General features: G+C 36.0%; 1 protein-coding gene across 1 annotated transcript in view; it reads left to right on the top strand.

Annotated features, from left to right (window-relative positions):
* Positions 1 to 16,539, top strand: part of TYW5 (tRNA-yW synthesizing protein 5) — a 22,971-nt gene extending 6,432 nt beyond the window's left edge. Inside the window, exons 3-8 of the mRNA XM_069577944.1 lie at positions 3,816 to 3,885; positions 6,437 to 6,481; positions 7,089 to 7,226; positions 10,183 to 10,270; positions 10,668 to 10,784; positions 12,816 to 16,539. Coding sequence (XP_069434045.1) covers positions 3,816 to 3,885; positions 6,437 to 6,481; positions 7,089 to 7,226; positions 10,183 to 10,270; positions 10,668 to 10,784; positions 12,816 to 13,072 — 715 coding nt within the window. The 3' untranslated portion in view covers positions 13,073 to 16,539. The remainder of the gene's footprint in view (positions 1 to 3,815; positions 3,886 to 6,436; positions 6,482 to 7,088; positions 7,227 to 10,182; positions 10,271 to 10,667; positions 10,785 to 12,815) is intronic.

Here is a 16,539-nt window from a genome sequence, read left to right as displayed (position 1 = left end):
TCCCTCATGGTTGTCGTTTTATGTTTTGGGGTATCTTAAAAGATAGTTGAAAGCTGTGGTATATCTGAACTTGAAAGCTTTAAATGCTGTAATCGTATAGTTTTACTATGCTGTTTATTCCCATGAGTTTATTCCCTTGAGTTTCACTAAAAATGTTAAATTTAAAAACAGTTTTCAAATTCTGAGCATGTGTAGTTTCTAGCAAATCCAGTCTATTGAAAACCATGTTCACAAAAGACTGATTTTTTAGAGAAAGGTGGCTCTCACTGTTCCTTCCAGAGTTAAGAGATGAGCTAAACAGAGCTTCCAGTGTCCAGGGTCATACTTTTCTCATTAGAGTTTTCCAGGTTTGTATAGCAGCTTGCCAAACCATTTCTTGGTATTTGATTCTTTGAATATTTGCTGTTACAGTTTTGGTTTTTAATAGGCCATAAACTGAATTTAATTGCTATGAATTTTTCCAAGTGTAAGAACTTTTCATTTTTTATTAAACAAGAAAGTGGAAGAAAGTGCTGGAATGATGAGTGTTTCTCAGCCTGCAGCTAATGATGTTTATTTTCCAGGGAAGCCCAGTGCTGTAACAAATGGGTATTGAAACTTCGTCTTGAATTGCCTTAATGTTATGTCATGTCCTATAAACTTCAAAACATGTTTTTGAAGCACGTATATTATGTAATAGTTCCTATTCCAGCTCCTCTGAGCCTTTCACTAGAGCTGCTAAAGAGTTGCAAGATTATTTGCCTAGAGACAGAAGGAAAACAGATGTAGTCATTTTTGCAGTTATTGGGGAACAGGAAAGAAGGGAGGCATCTAGGCCACAGAGAGAGGCTGGAAAGTAAGAGAACCTACGCACGTATCTCATTATTAACACTTTAGATTAAGGTTTCATTTCTGCTTTTTAAACACTTGAAGATAAATATGTTCCCAAGTCTTGGCTTTTACTTCTTTCCTCATGGTAGCTCTTCCTGTTCTTCCAGAATCCGTATACATAAAAATGAAGAGCCTTGAAAGGATGCTGTTGGTATTCTGTCCATAGGTTTTTTTTTTCAAGTCTGAGTCTTACATGAGCTTTGCTTTGCTGCTTCTGCCTATCACATCCATATTGTCTAACTCCTGTCATCCTGCTCTTATTGTTTGTTACACTTTCATCATTCCTGATCTTGGAAAGAAACCTTTCCAAAATGGGGAACAGAACAGTAAGGATTTCTTTTTTTCTTTTTCTGAATGTTGTTAACTGCTTGCTGCTGCGTTGCCATTATTGTTAACGCCACCATCTATCATCGAACATTTCTTATATATCATGTACTGTGCGTCCTAAATTATATTACTCATTTAAATGTCTACGAGGTATATTTTTTTAACTGATAATTACACAGATGAGAAAACGGAAGCTTAAAAATGTTAAATAATTTACTCAAGATTGTAAATGTAGCTTGAAATGATGGAACCAAGACTTATTCCCAAATTTACCTGACTCCACAGAGTCCTAACAGTTCTAATCCTTCTTGGATACTACCTCACTTGCTGGTCTGTATGTCAGTCCAGACAAGTGGAGCATTGTATAGCAGGTGCTTTTCTTACTGAAACATGCATAGGGTAGATGAGACCTTAAGGCCAAAGAATTTCCCAATTGATATGCCTGTTTCCCCCTTCTCTCAGCTTGGATGGTACTACTAAAGGAGAAGGTTGCTGAGGCCACCCAAGTTCTGCTTTGGACTGAACTACTCTACCTGGCCTCTTCTTGTAAAGGTCTTAGGTTCTCTCGAAGACCTTAGCACCTGCACCAATTACAGAGGTAGCTCTGGCCTGCAGAGGCTTCTGTATTATTTCCAAACTCTTCAAAAGATGCTTTGGTAGAAATGAAGGGTGTACAGTGAGATCAGAGATGGAAAACATTAAACAAATAAATTTGTTGATATTATTAGCCAGAAACCTTAGAAGTAGATTGGTCTGAGTAGATGACAGCCTTCTTTCTTCTCTCCTGCAATGTCCACTCTACATAATTATCAGTAGTGTCCTCAAATTCAGATTGACACCTGCTAGTCCAGAATCTGGCATCAGATTATCTTAGCTTTGCAAAGGGGTACAAGGCAGGAAACAGCATCCTAGCAGGATAGTATCAGTAGAGTCCTTATACCAATTCAGAAGCCATTTTTGGCTCACTAAGTGATAACTTCCTTGTGAGGAAACAAGACTAGAGGTAGATACAGAGGTACCCTAGTTTAGTTAAGCTGCATAGTCCACAGCAACCTGTAGCATAAGATGACTATGACCTTAGTTTCTCAGTTCCTCCAAGGGATGTGCTCAGTTACTGAGTTATACTGCACACAGGGAAGCCACGTCCTCTGCTTCCCAACAATTAAGAGTTCAGTCACCATCCTTCCAGTCCAGACATAATAAATAATTGTTTTTTTTTGCTGAGATTTGCTTCCTTTGTGGCTCAGCTTGTAAAGAATCTGCCTGCAATGCGGGAGACATGGGTTCAGTCCCTGGGTTGGGGAGATCCCCTGGAGAAGGAAAAGGCTACCCACTCTAGTATTCTGGCCTGGAGAATTCCATGGGCTATATAGTCCATGGGGTCACAAAGAGTTGGACACGATGGAGCGACTTACTTTCACTTTCACTTTGCCGAGGTGCGTGGCATGTGGAATCTTAGTTCCCTGACCAAGGATCAAACCTATGCCCCATGCATTGGGAGCATAGTCTTAACCACTAGACCTCCAGGGGATTCCCAGAAGGTCTTTTTCTTTTCAGTAAACAGTGTTATCTGTTCTAATAGCTGACATTCCACATTTATGTTAACCCACTATGTTTCTTGGAAAGCATTGCATGGTCATCTTCTTACAAGGAAATCTTACCTCCCTGTTATAGAGTTCAAGTGGAAAGATATTTGTTAGTAAGAGCGAAAGATTACAACTCCTAATCAGAGGTGTGGAGGCTAGAGTGTAGTGACCCAGATGCCTTTGGTGATGTCATTGTCTGTGTTTGATGTTTCTGATAAGGTATGATCTTCAGGTAGTGGGCAGTACTTTTGATTCTAGAAGATTGAACAGATAGGATATGACTCAGAGAAGGTGACCCTCACACTCAAAAGAGGGAGGTAAAGAAAACAAACTTTTCTTCTACAGTGTTCAGTCCTGTTTACCAGGATGGAAGGAGATGGGCCTTTGGGCAGAAATATTTAAGAATAAAATTTGATCATTTCACTGGAATTCTTGAGCTATTACTCAGAAGCCTGAAATGATAGAATGTGGTATAGAAGGGTGAGAGCAGTTTTGTTTAGTCCTGCTGGAAGGCAGGCAGGTTGGTGAGAAGGGGAGGGGCTTTGTCTTCATGGGACCGTTTGCTTGTTATCTCTTCTACAGTAGCACTAGTAGTTTGCCTCGTTCATCCGGAGACTTGTTTTGCCATGAAACTTGAAAGTTAGTAGCAGTAAAAGCTTGCAAGTTTGTATATTTCCATATATACCATAAAACCAGAAACATTTTTCTAACAACAACTTGGAATAGGAGTATATTGACATATGAGAAGGATCCATCTATACTGTAGATCTAAAAATCTTTAATTTTTGAAAGCAAAATTTCAGACAACCTAAGTCAAATAAGCTCAACTCTAAATGAAGTTTGAAAACTTAGAATTCCACATAATAGGTTATAATAAAAATTATGGATACTGTGTTATAAAACAGAAGATTATATCAAACTCTAGCAAGCAGTATGTGTGTGTATGTGTGTGTGTGTGTGTGTGTGTGTAGTGGTTAGAGTATTACTAGTTTATTTTTACTAAGTCTAAGGATTCTTTTGTGTTTATTTCAGAACTTTACCTTTTGACAAGTTGGTACAAAGGGCAGCTGAAGAAAAGCATACGGAATTCTTTATTTCAGAGGTAATTGTTTTTACACATTTTCTTAAGAAAACATTATAATCATGAAATTATTTTCTTATAAAAGAATGTTAGATATATGAGAACTATAGCTTTCCGTATATCCTAGCTATGCTGTTAATTAGATCTCAAACCTTGTCCTCATTACCTTTCTGTGCTTCGGCATTCTCATCTGTAAAATAGGAACAGTAATAGTACTTATTTCATAAGTTTTATGTGACAGTTAACTCAATAAAATCTGCACTCAGTACAGTGTCTGATAGGTAGGAATCACTCACTAAATGTTAGTCATTAATACTACCTCCTCTGAAAATGCTTTGGTCTGATATGCCAAGTTCAGATGCTAAAAAGGAGAACTTTGTTTTCATATCTATAAGACTATTTCTGTATTTTTTTATTGTTATTAATGTGATTTCTGTTGTGTATATTTGCTGTAACATTTGTTCAGGATTATATGCAGAAGAATTCTACTTATTTACATAATAATCTAGCTTAAAATAATGCAAAATAGAATTTAAATATCTTGAGACATTGAGGCTTTTATAAATACATTTTTAAAAAAGTTTACTGTGTTATCTCAAAAGCACATTTGAAAAATAAACTGCTTTTTAAGCTTTGAAGAAAGCTGTTGTCTGCATCTGAGCCAGCTGGGCTGATGGTCAGTTTGGTGGTAAAAGCTATTACATTTTCTCTGTTCTTTCATCACGTGATGTTTTATCCCTACAAATCCCAGATGTCTGATTCTAACTGTATGACTAGAATATATACAAAACTGATTCCATTAGCTATATCTGAAAAATGTGTTTTAGCTTTACAGTCATGCTTTAACATGTATGTTCAGCTGCACTTTGGTACTTTCCTGTCCAAGGGTAATGAGTGGCACAGATTTAAATAGCCATGATATGTCAAGTGAAATAAAGGAAATAGGGATAAGGTAATGGTATTAAAGTCTAAAAGTTAGGGTGATGTGTAAGATGAATTGGACTGTCAGTTCAGTTCTCTGGGAAACACATGCTGCAATGAAATTAGGACTACAAAAGACTTATTGGGGAAAATACCTGTGAAAGAAAAGGAGAAGATTTGGATAGAGGGTGCCATCAGGCAGTGATCCAGAGCTGACCAACTCTGCCAGCTCCATGTGGAACTCCTGAGCAAAGACTACTTCCTAGAGGAATCCTGTCCAGGGTGGCAGTGTCTAGGCCTTTTACCATCTTGCTTAGTCACTGGTTGAGGCTACCCTAGAAAGAGTACGACCTTCAGTTCAAAGGGTGAGGTAGACCTGAAGGAGTTAACAGCTGGCAGCTGTAAGTTTATCACACACCTTGCAATTAATGAATCTTTTCTTGAAGAGGGTTCTGTGGTGCATCTCTGTATCTGCCACATAAATTTATATTTTATATCCTGAAACATTAGAACTGGTGGATAACTCTTAGAATTTTGAAGAATAGACTTTGAAACGAGTTTGAAAGTGAAAGTGTTAGTCGCTTAGTCTTGTCCCACTCTTTGCAACCCCATGGACTTAGCCTCTGTCCACAGAATTCTCCAAGCAAGAATACTGGAGTGGGTTGCCATTCCCTTCTTCAGAGGATCTTCCCAACCCAGGGATCGAACCTGGATCTCTCAAATTGCAGGCAGATTCTTTGCTGTCTGAGCCACCAGGCAAGCCCTGAACCTGTTTAGCTAGTAATAAATTTATGAAACTTACCTGATACGGTACTAGTTAAAAATTTAAAATCAGTAAATCTTGTATTTAAGTAAAATCTGTGAACATAGATGTACAATATATTGTTACGATAAATGAGATATATTTTGAAGTTTGTGCTATAATGGTCAATGTAAGTATAAAAGATGCAGAATTCTTGTGTTGGGTTGCCCCTGTGTTTGACCTGTTGTGGCTCAGTTTACTAATTACAGAAAATACAGGCAATGTATACTTTGTAATTCAAATAGTTCCCTATTAGAGCTACTTAATGAAGTTGTAATTGACAGTTTTTTAAAGCATCAACTTAAGTTTATTACTGTACGATGACATAGTTCTGATTCATACCTGAGCTGACTCTTAATGATTTGGGTTGAGAATTATGATTAGGGATAAGCTTAGCTTTATAAAATACAGTGTTTCAGATTTTTTTAAAAAATTAGTTTTAAAAGTATAAAATATATTATCTTCTATATTTGCATTATATTCACGAAGTTTGTTGTTGGCCCTCAATGATACTCTTGAGATCATGTGTGTTATAAAAATGGGATTTCTTTAATGTCTTAAGATGCTAAAGTCTAAATTAAGCTTTGTGGCTTTAGATGTGGTATGCATGTATTGCCTGTATAAAGAATTTATTTTACCTGATGTTTTATGGATCCTGTCATTATTACAAGTACATATAGAGACATTTCTTCATATGGCCACCAGGGTGCATTAGTAGAAAGGGAAGAAAGTGGAACTTTTTTTGAAAATGGCTTAATTGAGTTAGATTTTCAAATTTATTTCCTTTTGTTTTTACTTTCTAATATTTTTAAGTGAATACTGATGTTATTTTTCTTTGGCATGTTTAAGGATGAGAAGTACTACCTCCGATCACTTGGAGAAGACCCTAGAAAGGTAAGAATTCTGAATGTAAAAAGTTAACTAATCTTTCCACAATTAAGGAATCTATTCTACTTATTTTGCAGATGGCCATTCAGCTAATAAAATGTAATCTAAGATGATATAAAAAACCTGGATAATTCATATATATGTATTCAGAGTCAAATTAATATGGACACAGTTAAGGAGCAGTCCCTAAAATGATCAAGTCAGATTCTATCTTTTCTCTTTATGGCATGTTATTTCTTTACCTTCTTTTAGTCTTCTCTCTTAGCAGAAGCCACAGGTTTTACATAGTTGATAACATTCAAGTTAATGACACTTACATTTAAGTAGGTGGCAATTGTATGATTCTTGCTTAGAGTAAGATTAACTTTCCTATTAAGGAAGCATATAAAGGTTAACAATAGTGATATCGTTGAATGTATAATTACACAGTCTGCCATTCCTTCACTTAAAAGATCATGTGTTGGCTATGGTCACATCCTAGTATTTTAAAACAGTGAGCAGAATTTTGCACCATTCTTCCGTGATTTCATGGGCTCTGATGACAGGCTTAGATAAAATAAGCATTACTCCAGTATTGTGGAATAAAATTCTCATTGTATTTCTCTCAATGCAGGATGTTGCAGATATCAGAAAGCAGTTTCCTTTATTGGAAGGCGATATTAAGTTTCCAAAATTCTTCAAAGAAGAGCAGTTCTTTTCCAGTGTTTTTCGAATCAGCTCACCAGGGTTACAACTTTGGACACACTATGATGTATGCTACATAAAATGAGAAATCTAAAACTACAGTAGCGTTTAGAATTTATAGACTGAATATTCACAGTGTTAACTTTTGGGAGGCTACCCTGAAGATCTCTGACATGTAATTTGCTGAAACATGAGGTTTAAAACAGGTGCTTTGCCAGGCAATGGTATGGGAGTAAATTATTTAGTTAATGCTAGAGCCTAGTTAGTTTCTTAAATTGGCATTTCTCTGTGGTCTTGTTCTTGATTCATCATTATAAATATATATACTGAGTTTTTTCAAGTGTTTTTTGTTTTTTTAACATGTGGAAAATGGACACCAGATGAGGGGGGAAACTGAAAGTGGAAAAAATGTTAAAGTTGAAGTTATACATGTGACTAGATGGAACCGTTGTTTGGGAGAAAGGCAGAAGTTTGTGGAGAGCCGTTTCCAACTGTAAAAATTTGGAGATGCCTGGAGGTCTTAGGGTATATATCCCTTGAGAATGTCAAGTGTCTACTGTATTTATTGAGCAGTGAGATGCGCAGATATTGATCTTGACTATTTATTCTATGGTGATACAGTTTTATTTGCTTAAACACATGCATGAGCTTCCTAGGTGTCACAGCAGTAAATAATCCACCTGCTAATGCAGGAGACACAAATGATGTGGGCTCAACCCTTGGGAGGATCTCCTGGAGTAGGAAATGGCAACCCACTCCAGTATTCTTGCCTGGAAAATTCCATATACAGCGGAGCCTGGTGGGCTACAGTCCATGGGGTCACAGAGTGGGACACAACTGAGCATGCACACACACGTGCAAACACATGCAAATAAATAGCTAAAAACATTAAAAGTCTAGGTTTGTGTTTAGTTTGGTATTGGGTAGCGAAATTTAGAAAATTTAAAGCAATATCTTGTGTGTACATTAGTTGCACAGTTGTGTCTGACTCTGCGACCCCTTGATGGGTTTCCAAAGATAAAAGAAGATTTTGAAAAGTTCTAAATATAAGACTTTATAATAAAGTTTTAGAGGTATATTTTATAGTGTTTTATAGCTGAGGACCTCTTGGGAGGATTTTGATATAGTATAATTAAATGAGATAGATATAAGATCTTAACATTTTTTAAGGTTTTCAGTTCAGTTCAGTTGCTCAGTGGTGTCCGACTCTCTGCGACCCCATGAATCACAGCACGCCAGGCCTCCCTGTCCATCACCATCTCCCGGAGTTCACTCAGACTCACGTCCATCGAGTCAGTGATGCCATCCAGCCATCTCATCCTTTATTGTCCCCTTCTCCTCCTGCCCCCAATCCCTCCCAGCATCAGAATCTTTTCCAATGAGTCAGCTCTTTTCATGAGGTGGCCAAAGTACTGGAGTTTCAGCTTTAGCATCATTCCTTCCAAAGAACACCCAAGACTGATCTTTAGAATGGACTGGTTGGATCTCCTTCCAGTCCAAGGGACTCTCAAGAGTCTTCTCCAACACGACAGTTTAAGGTTTTAGTTACATGAATAGTATGGTGAGAAAATGATAACTCATACTTTTAACTGTATTCATAAATTTTGTGTAGTATCCATTTTATCTTAAATATTACGAAGTTTTTCTTAAAAATAAGTCAAAGGAATGCTAGTTACATAGTTAAAGCTTACATAAGTCATTGTTAAGGGAGAAATGCTTAGATTGAAGTAATATGTAAAGAATCATGAATATGTCTTGCTTAGTATATATTTTAATTCCTTAGCTGAGAATTAATGTAGCTCTGCCTTTTTTTTTCCTTTTTCTATTTTTGGCTGCACTGTAAGGCATTTGGGATCTTAGTTCCCCAACCAGGGATTGAACCTGCTCCCCCTACATTGGAAACATGTAGTCTTGATAACTGGATTGCCAGGGAAGTCCTTGTAGCTCCGCTTTTAGGATTTTTCAAAATTTGTACTAATGCAGTGTGCCCTTACAAACATGATAAAAGTCAACATTGCTCCACTATTACTAAGTTCATCAAAATTATTTGCTAAGTTATGGTCCTCTCGAAATAATTTGGAAATTCAGTATATTTTCCTGTAACCAAATTCTGGTTGGCTATCTAGTAAGAGTGTCAGTGGTTGCAGCACTACCTTGTGTTTCCTCAGCACCTGGTTTTTCTAAGTGCTTTCATCCTGTCCTCTAACGTTGGCCTTACAGTATTTCTTGATAGATAATTAAAACACTTACCAACATGCATGTGTGCGTGCTAAGTCACTTCAGTTGGGTCCAACTTTTTGCGACCCTATGGACTGTAGCCCTCCAGGCTCCTCTGGCTATGGGATTCTCCAGGCAAGAATACTGAAGTGGGCTTCATGCCCTCCTCCAGAGGATCTTCCAGACCCGTGGATAGAACCAGCATTTCTTACATGTCCTGTTCTGGCAGGCAGGTTCTTTGCCACTGGTACCATCTGGGAAACCCATACTTACCAAAGTGAAAGTAAAGTCACTCAGCTGTGTCCGACTGTTTGTGACCCCATGGACTGTAGCCTACCAGGCTCCTCTGTCCATGGGATTTTCCAGGCAAGAATACTGGAGTGGGTTGCCATTTCCTTCTCCAGGGGATCTTCCTGACCCAGGGATTGAACCCAGGTCTCCCACATTGTAGGCAGACGCTTTACCATCTGAGCCACCAGGGGAGTTGGTCATACTTACCAAAGGGAGCCTCAAATAGATGATACTGCACTTGCTGTCATAATGGTGAAGCAAAGGCAAATAGTGTTCTGAGCAGATTTTCTAATGGCCTGCCAATCCTTCCCCTTTTAAGGTAGTGTTGGAGAAATAATGATGCAGTTGTGTAACACATCTGTTTTCACTGTTAAATTAGAATATTACTATAAGAGTTTTAGGTAATCTGAGTCAGGTTTTATTAAAAGATAGGATTTATGGTTAACTGTTTGGAATACCATTGAGTCTGTGTATTAGAATTTTATGCTTTTTCAGAAGTTCTTATTTGCCTTCAGGTAATGGATAACTTCTTAATACAAGTGACAGGAAAAAAGCGTGTTGTTCTGTTCAGTCCTCGAGATGCCCAATATTTATATTTATCAGGTACTATTTTTTTTTTAAAGAATAAATTTCTCAAGTTTTTTTTTTTAATGTCTTCATTCTCAAAGAAAAACTTTGTAGGGCTTCTTCCTAATTATGATTCTTGTGTTGTATTTGTGTTCTGTATTGTGTTCTTCGTTGTGTATGTCTATACATGAGATGATAGGTTATATGAAGAACGAAATTTTTAGATTATCTTGATTATATTACGTGAATGTCAATGTTTATAAATAAAGGGTAGGTCACTGAAAATTGTCTTCGGGAGAAGAGTAATTGTTCTCACGGTGTGATACGGTAAAGTAGTTGTTAAGGAAAAAAATAAAATTTCAAATTTATTTTTGTGGTCATAAAAAAAATGCTAACTATTCAATCTATATCATCCTGTTTTGGAACTTTTCAGGTTCTAAATCACAAGTACTGAACATAGATAACCCAGACTTAGCTAAATATCCACTGTTTTCCAAGGCTAGAAGGTATGAATGTTCCCTTAAAGCTGGAGATGTGTTATTCATTCCTGGTAAGATTTCTAGACTTCAATAATTTGCTTTTTATAATATTAATACTCACCTGACCATTATGCGATTTTTTTTTAATACAAAAGTTTGTTAACTGTATCCTATCGTATACAAGATGATTTTTTATATACAGATGTATGTGTGTTTAAAGTATGCTAAGACAGATTTTTACAGTATTAAGTCTTGTTTTTCAAAGACAACCTATAAATATATTATTATACTCTTAAGTTCTCTTACTAAAGGATACTAAGCAAGATACTTTACCTCTGCAAAAAATTATACCTCGTGGTACTTTTAAAATCATTTTGTTTCTGAAATATTTATGTGTTTTAGAACTGTCACTTAAGTAATTATGAAGAAATTGTAAATATATTTCAAAGCCAAAAATAATATTATAAATATCAAATGTTATAATGCAATACGTATGATATACACTATTGTGCATTATTTTTCTACAGTCTGAATTAGTGTCACTTAATTTCTTTGAACAGTATATAGGCATTAGTTATTAGTAACTAGTGTTACAGTTAACATCTGTAATTATACAAAACTGAATACCTGAAAATTATAAAAATCATAATATTAAGGGGTACATTAACAAATTGGCTTATAGTTTTACCTTTCATATATGTTAATATGTTTATAATAATACCTCTTGAGTGATAAAATTAAGTTAAAAGTATTAATAATAATATGATCTTATTTGAGACTAGGTTATAAATTCCTTGAGGACAGGGAACCATAGTTTGTTAATCTTTGTGTTGTCCTGTTTAGTTAACTTTACATAATTGTGTATAAAGGTTTAATACCTTGACTTCTCAGTCTTCATTGAAAACAGTCACAGCACACTGTGTTTTAAATCCATTGCTATTACTTAAATTTGGGGTTTTTATATCGAGAGCATGATTAAGGGTGATGCAGTTCTGCGTTATTCTGTATACAACTTTAAAGGAGAAAAAAATACTAACATTTGCAGATATTTTGAAATAGGAGCAGAAGTCCCATCTTTGGATTTAAATTTAACAGAATGGTTAGCTTTTTTCCCTGTTAACACTGAATAAGGAAAACAAGGTTCTGAAAGAAAGAGTAGTTAAGATTAAAACCATGGTTGGAACCTAGTTTTGTAAATCAAAATATTTTAAGCTTTTGTTTTTTCTAGAGCACTCTTAGAATGAGTTTATTTCTAAAATTTAGCATCTTATAAATCTTCCTTTCTGTCACAAGATTAAACACTTTTTGGATGTGACTAGGATTTCATCTTTGTGTAGTGTTGGTTTAGTATTTCTTTAGCACCTATGCTTTGAAAATATTTATTCTCAATTGAAAACAAAGAAGTAAACTTTCTAGTGGAAGTAAAATATTAATTAGCTATACGAAGTTTAGTTGTCTTTTCCACAACCAAAATATTTGCTTTACTTCTATATATATATTTAAAGGAATGTTAACATAGGATGCTTGTAACTGCCTTAGAAATATAAAACTGGGGAGGCTACAATGAATGCAGATTTTAAGCAATTTAGAAAACCAAATGCAGCTTTAACAGGAAGTCTTTGAGAACAAAAGTACTGTACTGAGTCAGAAAAGGTCAAAGATACTCCTCAAATAATTGAAATGTTCTGAGTATAAAAAATAAACACTTTTGATGTGGTGTGTGACTCAGGAAGTGTAAACAAGTAACAAAAAACACAGCCCCAAATTACAGATCTAAAAAACAAATAGAACTTTATAAAAAACAAATAGAACTTTATAAAAAAACAAACAACTTTATTGTGTCTTTCAAGTTAAAAGGAAAAATTGCTACTTTCAGAAGTTTTAAACATAGGGTTGTGCTATTGACACTTTAAATTGGTTGGCAGTTCATAAAAGTTAAAATGATTCTGTTAAAAGCTAGGAGTGTGCTAACGAAGGGATCTAGTTATAAGATTTATTTCTTGAATTGGCTATATGCAATTTGTGATATTTCACTGACATTTTGTTTTTTTTTTAACTGTAGCTTTTATTTTTAACTTTTTTTTTTTTAAATACTTCTTCAGCTTTATGGTTCCATAATGTAATTTCTGAAGAGTTTGGAGTGGGAGTGAATGTCTTTTGGAAGCACCTTCCATCTGAATGCTATGATAAAACGGATACCTATGGAAACAAAGATCTGACGGCAGCATCAAGAGCTGTACAAATTTTGGACAGAGCCTTAAAAACACTGGCTGAATTACCAGAGGAATACAGGGACTTCTATGCACGGCGAATGGTCTTGCACATTCAAGACAAAGCCTATAGCAAAAACTTTGAATGAATAATGAAATGAATGCAGTGAGCATAAACTTTTAAATACAGTTCAGCCCAAATATTGGAAAAGTGTAACAAGATGTAAATTAGTTTTTTAAAGATTTAATCTTTGTTCAGTAGGAAAGATAAATCAATCTGGGATTTACAGATTTAGTATGAAGGCATGTTTGTGTGGTTTCTACTTAATACAGATTGTTAGGGCTTCCCTGCTGGCTCATATGGTAAAGAATCTGCCTGCAATCCAAAAGACCTGGCTTTGATTCTTGGGTTGGAAAGATCCCCTGGAGGAGGGCATGGCAACCCACTCCAGTATTCTTGCCTGGAGAACCTCCATTGATAGAGGAGCCTGGTGGGCTACAGTCCATGGGGTCACAAAGAGTTAGACACGACTGAGTGTCTAAGCACAGCACACATGGTTGAAAAGGTGCTGCAGTGGGATAACCCTTTAGCTTTCAGATGCAAATAACTAAAAAAGCCAACTTAAAATGACCTAAACAATTAGAAAATCTATTGAATCATTATACATGAAGTTAGCTGATAAAAAGGGCTTCAGTATTTCTATTCCATTGATTCCGTAGGAAGGTCACCAAGAACCTCTGGGCTTTTTTCTCCCTGCTGTTTTCAACTGCAGCCTTGGCATCATCTAGTGCTGGCTACCCTCGTGGTCACGGGATGTTTGCCAGTAGCAGTTGGGACTATGTGCATCTTCATTTACATGCAGTGCAGGAATTGGGGAGGATTTCAGGGGCCCTCTCTTAACATGCAAAAAGCTTTCCCAGAATTTGCCACCAGATGCTTGGGTCTCATTGATCTAAAGTGGCTTAGACCTGTCCACCCACAGGCCAGTCACTCGTAAAGGATATGGAATAACTCTTAGGTCAGTTGGGTCTACTGTAGCTGGAAGTGGAATTCATCTCTGAGACACAGAGGTATTTATGAGGGCAGAATGGGTCATTTTTAGAATACGTTTAGATAAGGAAAAAAAACGTGGGCAACCAACAATATGTGTACTACATTAATCTTTTGAGCTTTTTATAACATACAGATACGTAGGCCTCATTTTTGTAGAGCAGTGTTTTGGGAGTTTGGCATAGGTATCTAAAAGATTTGTGGGTTTTGTTTTTTTTTAATGTGTAATTAGGATTGAGAACACCTGGATTACATAATAGTAATTTGGACTTAGTTTTGTGATTTGTCCAAAGCAACCATTTAATCTGATTGCGGGCCTGATCATGGTTTTCTTGGTACCCAGTAAAAGTCATGCCTGCCCTTTTTTTCAGTTTTTGAATACTCAAATCTGTTTTAATTTATACTTATGGCTAAACTTTTACCTAATTCAGGTTTTCCCCATGAGATGTTTTCTGCCTATCCCCTTTTCAAAGAAAAAGTTTCTTTTAAAAAAAAATGAAAAAGAACGAATACATGAGAGATCTCAATAATGTTGTCATCACTGAAGACAATGAGCGTTTGTAAGTGGATCTATGGCATTCTTTGTTTTGCACCTAGTAATTATATTGCAGTGTCATTGAAGAGAGACCAGATGTATTTACTGAACACAAATGTGCTCATAGAAAGCAATCTTATTACATTGATTTAGTGCATTTCAAGTATGGAGAAAATTTTCTGTAATAAAAATTATACATTCACTTATACCCTGTATTTGGAATGAATTAATTTCAGGTTTAAAAAGTAAAAGTGTTTGTCACTCAGTTGTGTCTAACTCTATGACCCCATGGGCTATCTAGTCTGTCAGGTTCCTCTGTCCGAGGAGTTCTCCAGGCAAGAATACTAGAGTGGGTAGCCATTCCCTTTTTTAGGGAATCTTCCAGACCCAGGGAATGAACCCAGGTCTCCTGCATCAGAAGCCGATTCTTCCAATTGGAAGTCTGAGCCACCAGGAAGCCTATAAACAGTAAATTTTGACAAATAAGAAAGGAAAAGGATAAAGAAAATTATTCTAAACTTCCTAGGCATCTTTGGGAAGAAAGATGGAAGTTACTCAGGTCAACAGCGCTAGTCTGTCAGAAAAGAAATTGTATTATAGCTAATTACTAGATTTTGATCTTTGGTTATTTCTTAGGATAAGCAAAGAACTCTTTTCCCTGGGGAAGAAGAAAAACCGATTTAGTTTGAACAGTATTTATGTCCACTCTTTAATAACCATCCCCTCCTTTTTTGTTAGCCAATAAGAGAATCAGAACAAAATACCTATGTCCAGAATCATGTGGAAAACTAGGAAATGTGAGATTACAATTTGCCTAATGAATATTCATTTTAATTCACTTTACTTGGAAAGTAAACTGGATGACCTTAGGCAAATTATATAATCCTTTAAGAAGCTTTCCTCATCTTTAAAGTAAAACTTGAACTTTATAGGGTTGCTACAAAAATAAAGGGGATAGATAGTTCAAGGGCAGGCACATAGTTGATGGCTGGTGCTGGCTCCCATTTATTTATATTCCTTTGCTGAGAGATTTGAGGTGGTTCCTATTGTAACATTAAATTGTAATATCTAGAGATGAATCCTTTAGGATGCTTTAAAATTATTTTTCTGGTCATAATTTTTAATGTCTTTTATTTTAAATGCAAAGTATTTTAATCTTTTTTGCTTACCCGGTTGAGACCAAATGAGATGTTTTTAATATGTAAACTATTACACAGTATGTTACAATTTCTCAGGAATTCCAAATCTCAGAATTTTGTTGCTGAAAGGGATCTTAGAAATCATCCGGCTGATGCAGACTGCATGAATCATTTTCTGGCTCACACATCTGGGTAATAGAAACTGAAATTACAGTTGTGGCAACCAGATTAGTAATTCTCCATTCTTTCTCCCTTAGGTGCAGCTCATCTCAAATATTTAGGAATACATTATATAGTTGTTCTTTGGTTACAGTTCAAGGGTCACATAGGAATGTTTTCCTCTGCTAGCGAAACTTCTCACTGCATTGCTTGCTGCATAGGCAAGGAAGACAAAAGAAAGACTAAGTGAAATATTATGCAAAGAATGACAGGTATATGTATGTACTGGCAAGGTATTTTCCCAAGGTAATTAAATGAGAAAGCTTGAAACGATGGGTACAGTATACCATTTGTATAAAAGAAATGTATGCTGTAAGTAAACATTGTGTGTGTGTTTAGTTGCTAAATCAAGTCCAACTCGTTTTCAACCCCATGGACTATAACAGCCAGCCTCCTCTGTTCATGGGATTTCCCAGGCAAGAATACTGGAGTTGGGTTGCTATTTCCTCCTCCGGGGGGATGGAACTTGTGTTTCCTGCATTAGCAGACAGGTTCTTTACCGCTGAGCCACCTGGGAAGCCCCAAGTCTGCAAGGATACATAGGAAACCAGTGATCACCTCTGAGGTTATATAAGTAGATGGGCAGACTGGAATTTGCAGTTATTTATTATCAGAATTTTTTTTTTTTTGCCCTGGTGTATATTACTATTTCAAAATAAAACTTAAAAATAC

The sequence above is a fragment of the Ovis canadensis genome, chromosome 2 (assembly GCF_042477335.2).
Source record: "Ovis canadensis isolate MfBH-ARS-UI-01 breed Bighorn chromosome 2, ARS-UI_OviCan_v2, whole genome shotgun sequence".
In the NCBI taxonomy this organism is placed as follows: domain Eukaryota; kingdom Metazoa; phylum Chordata; class Mammalia; order Artiodactyla; family Bovidae; genus Ovis; species Ovis canadensis.
The sequence above is the reverse complement of the archived record's forward strand: the minus strand, read 5'-3'. Positions and strand labels throughout refer to the sequence as shown.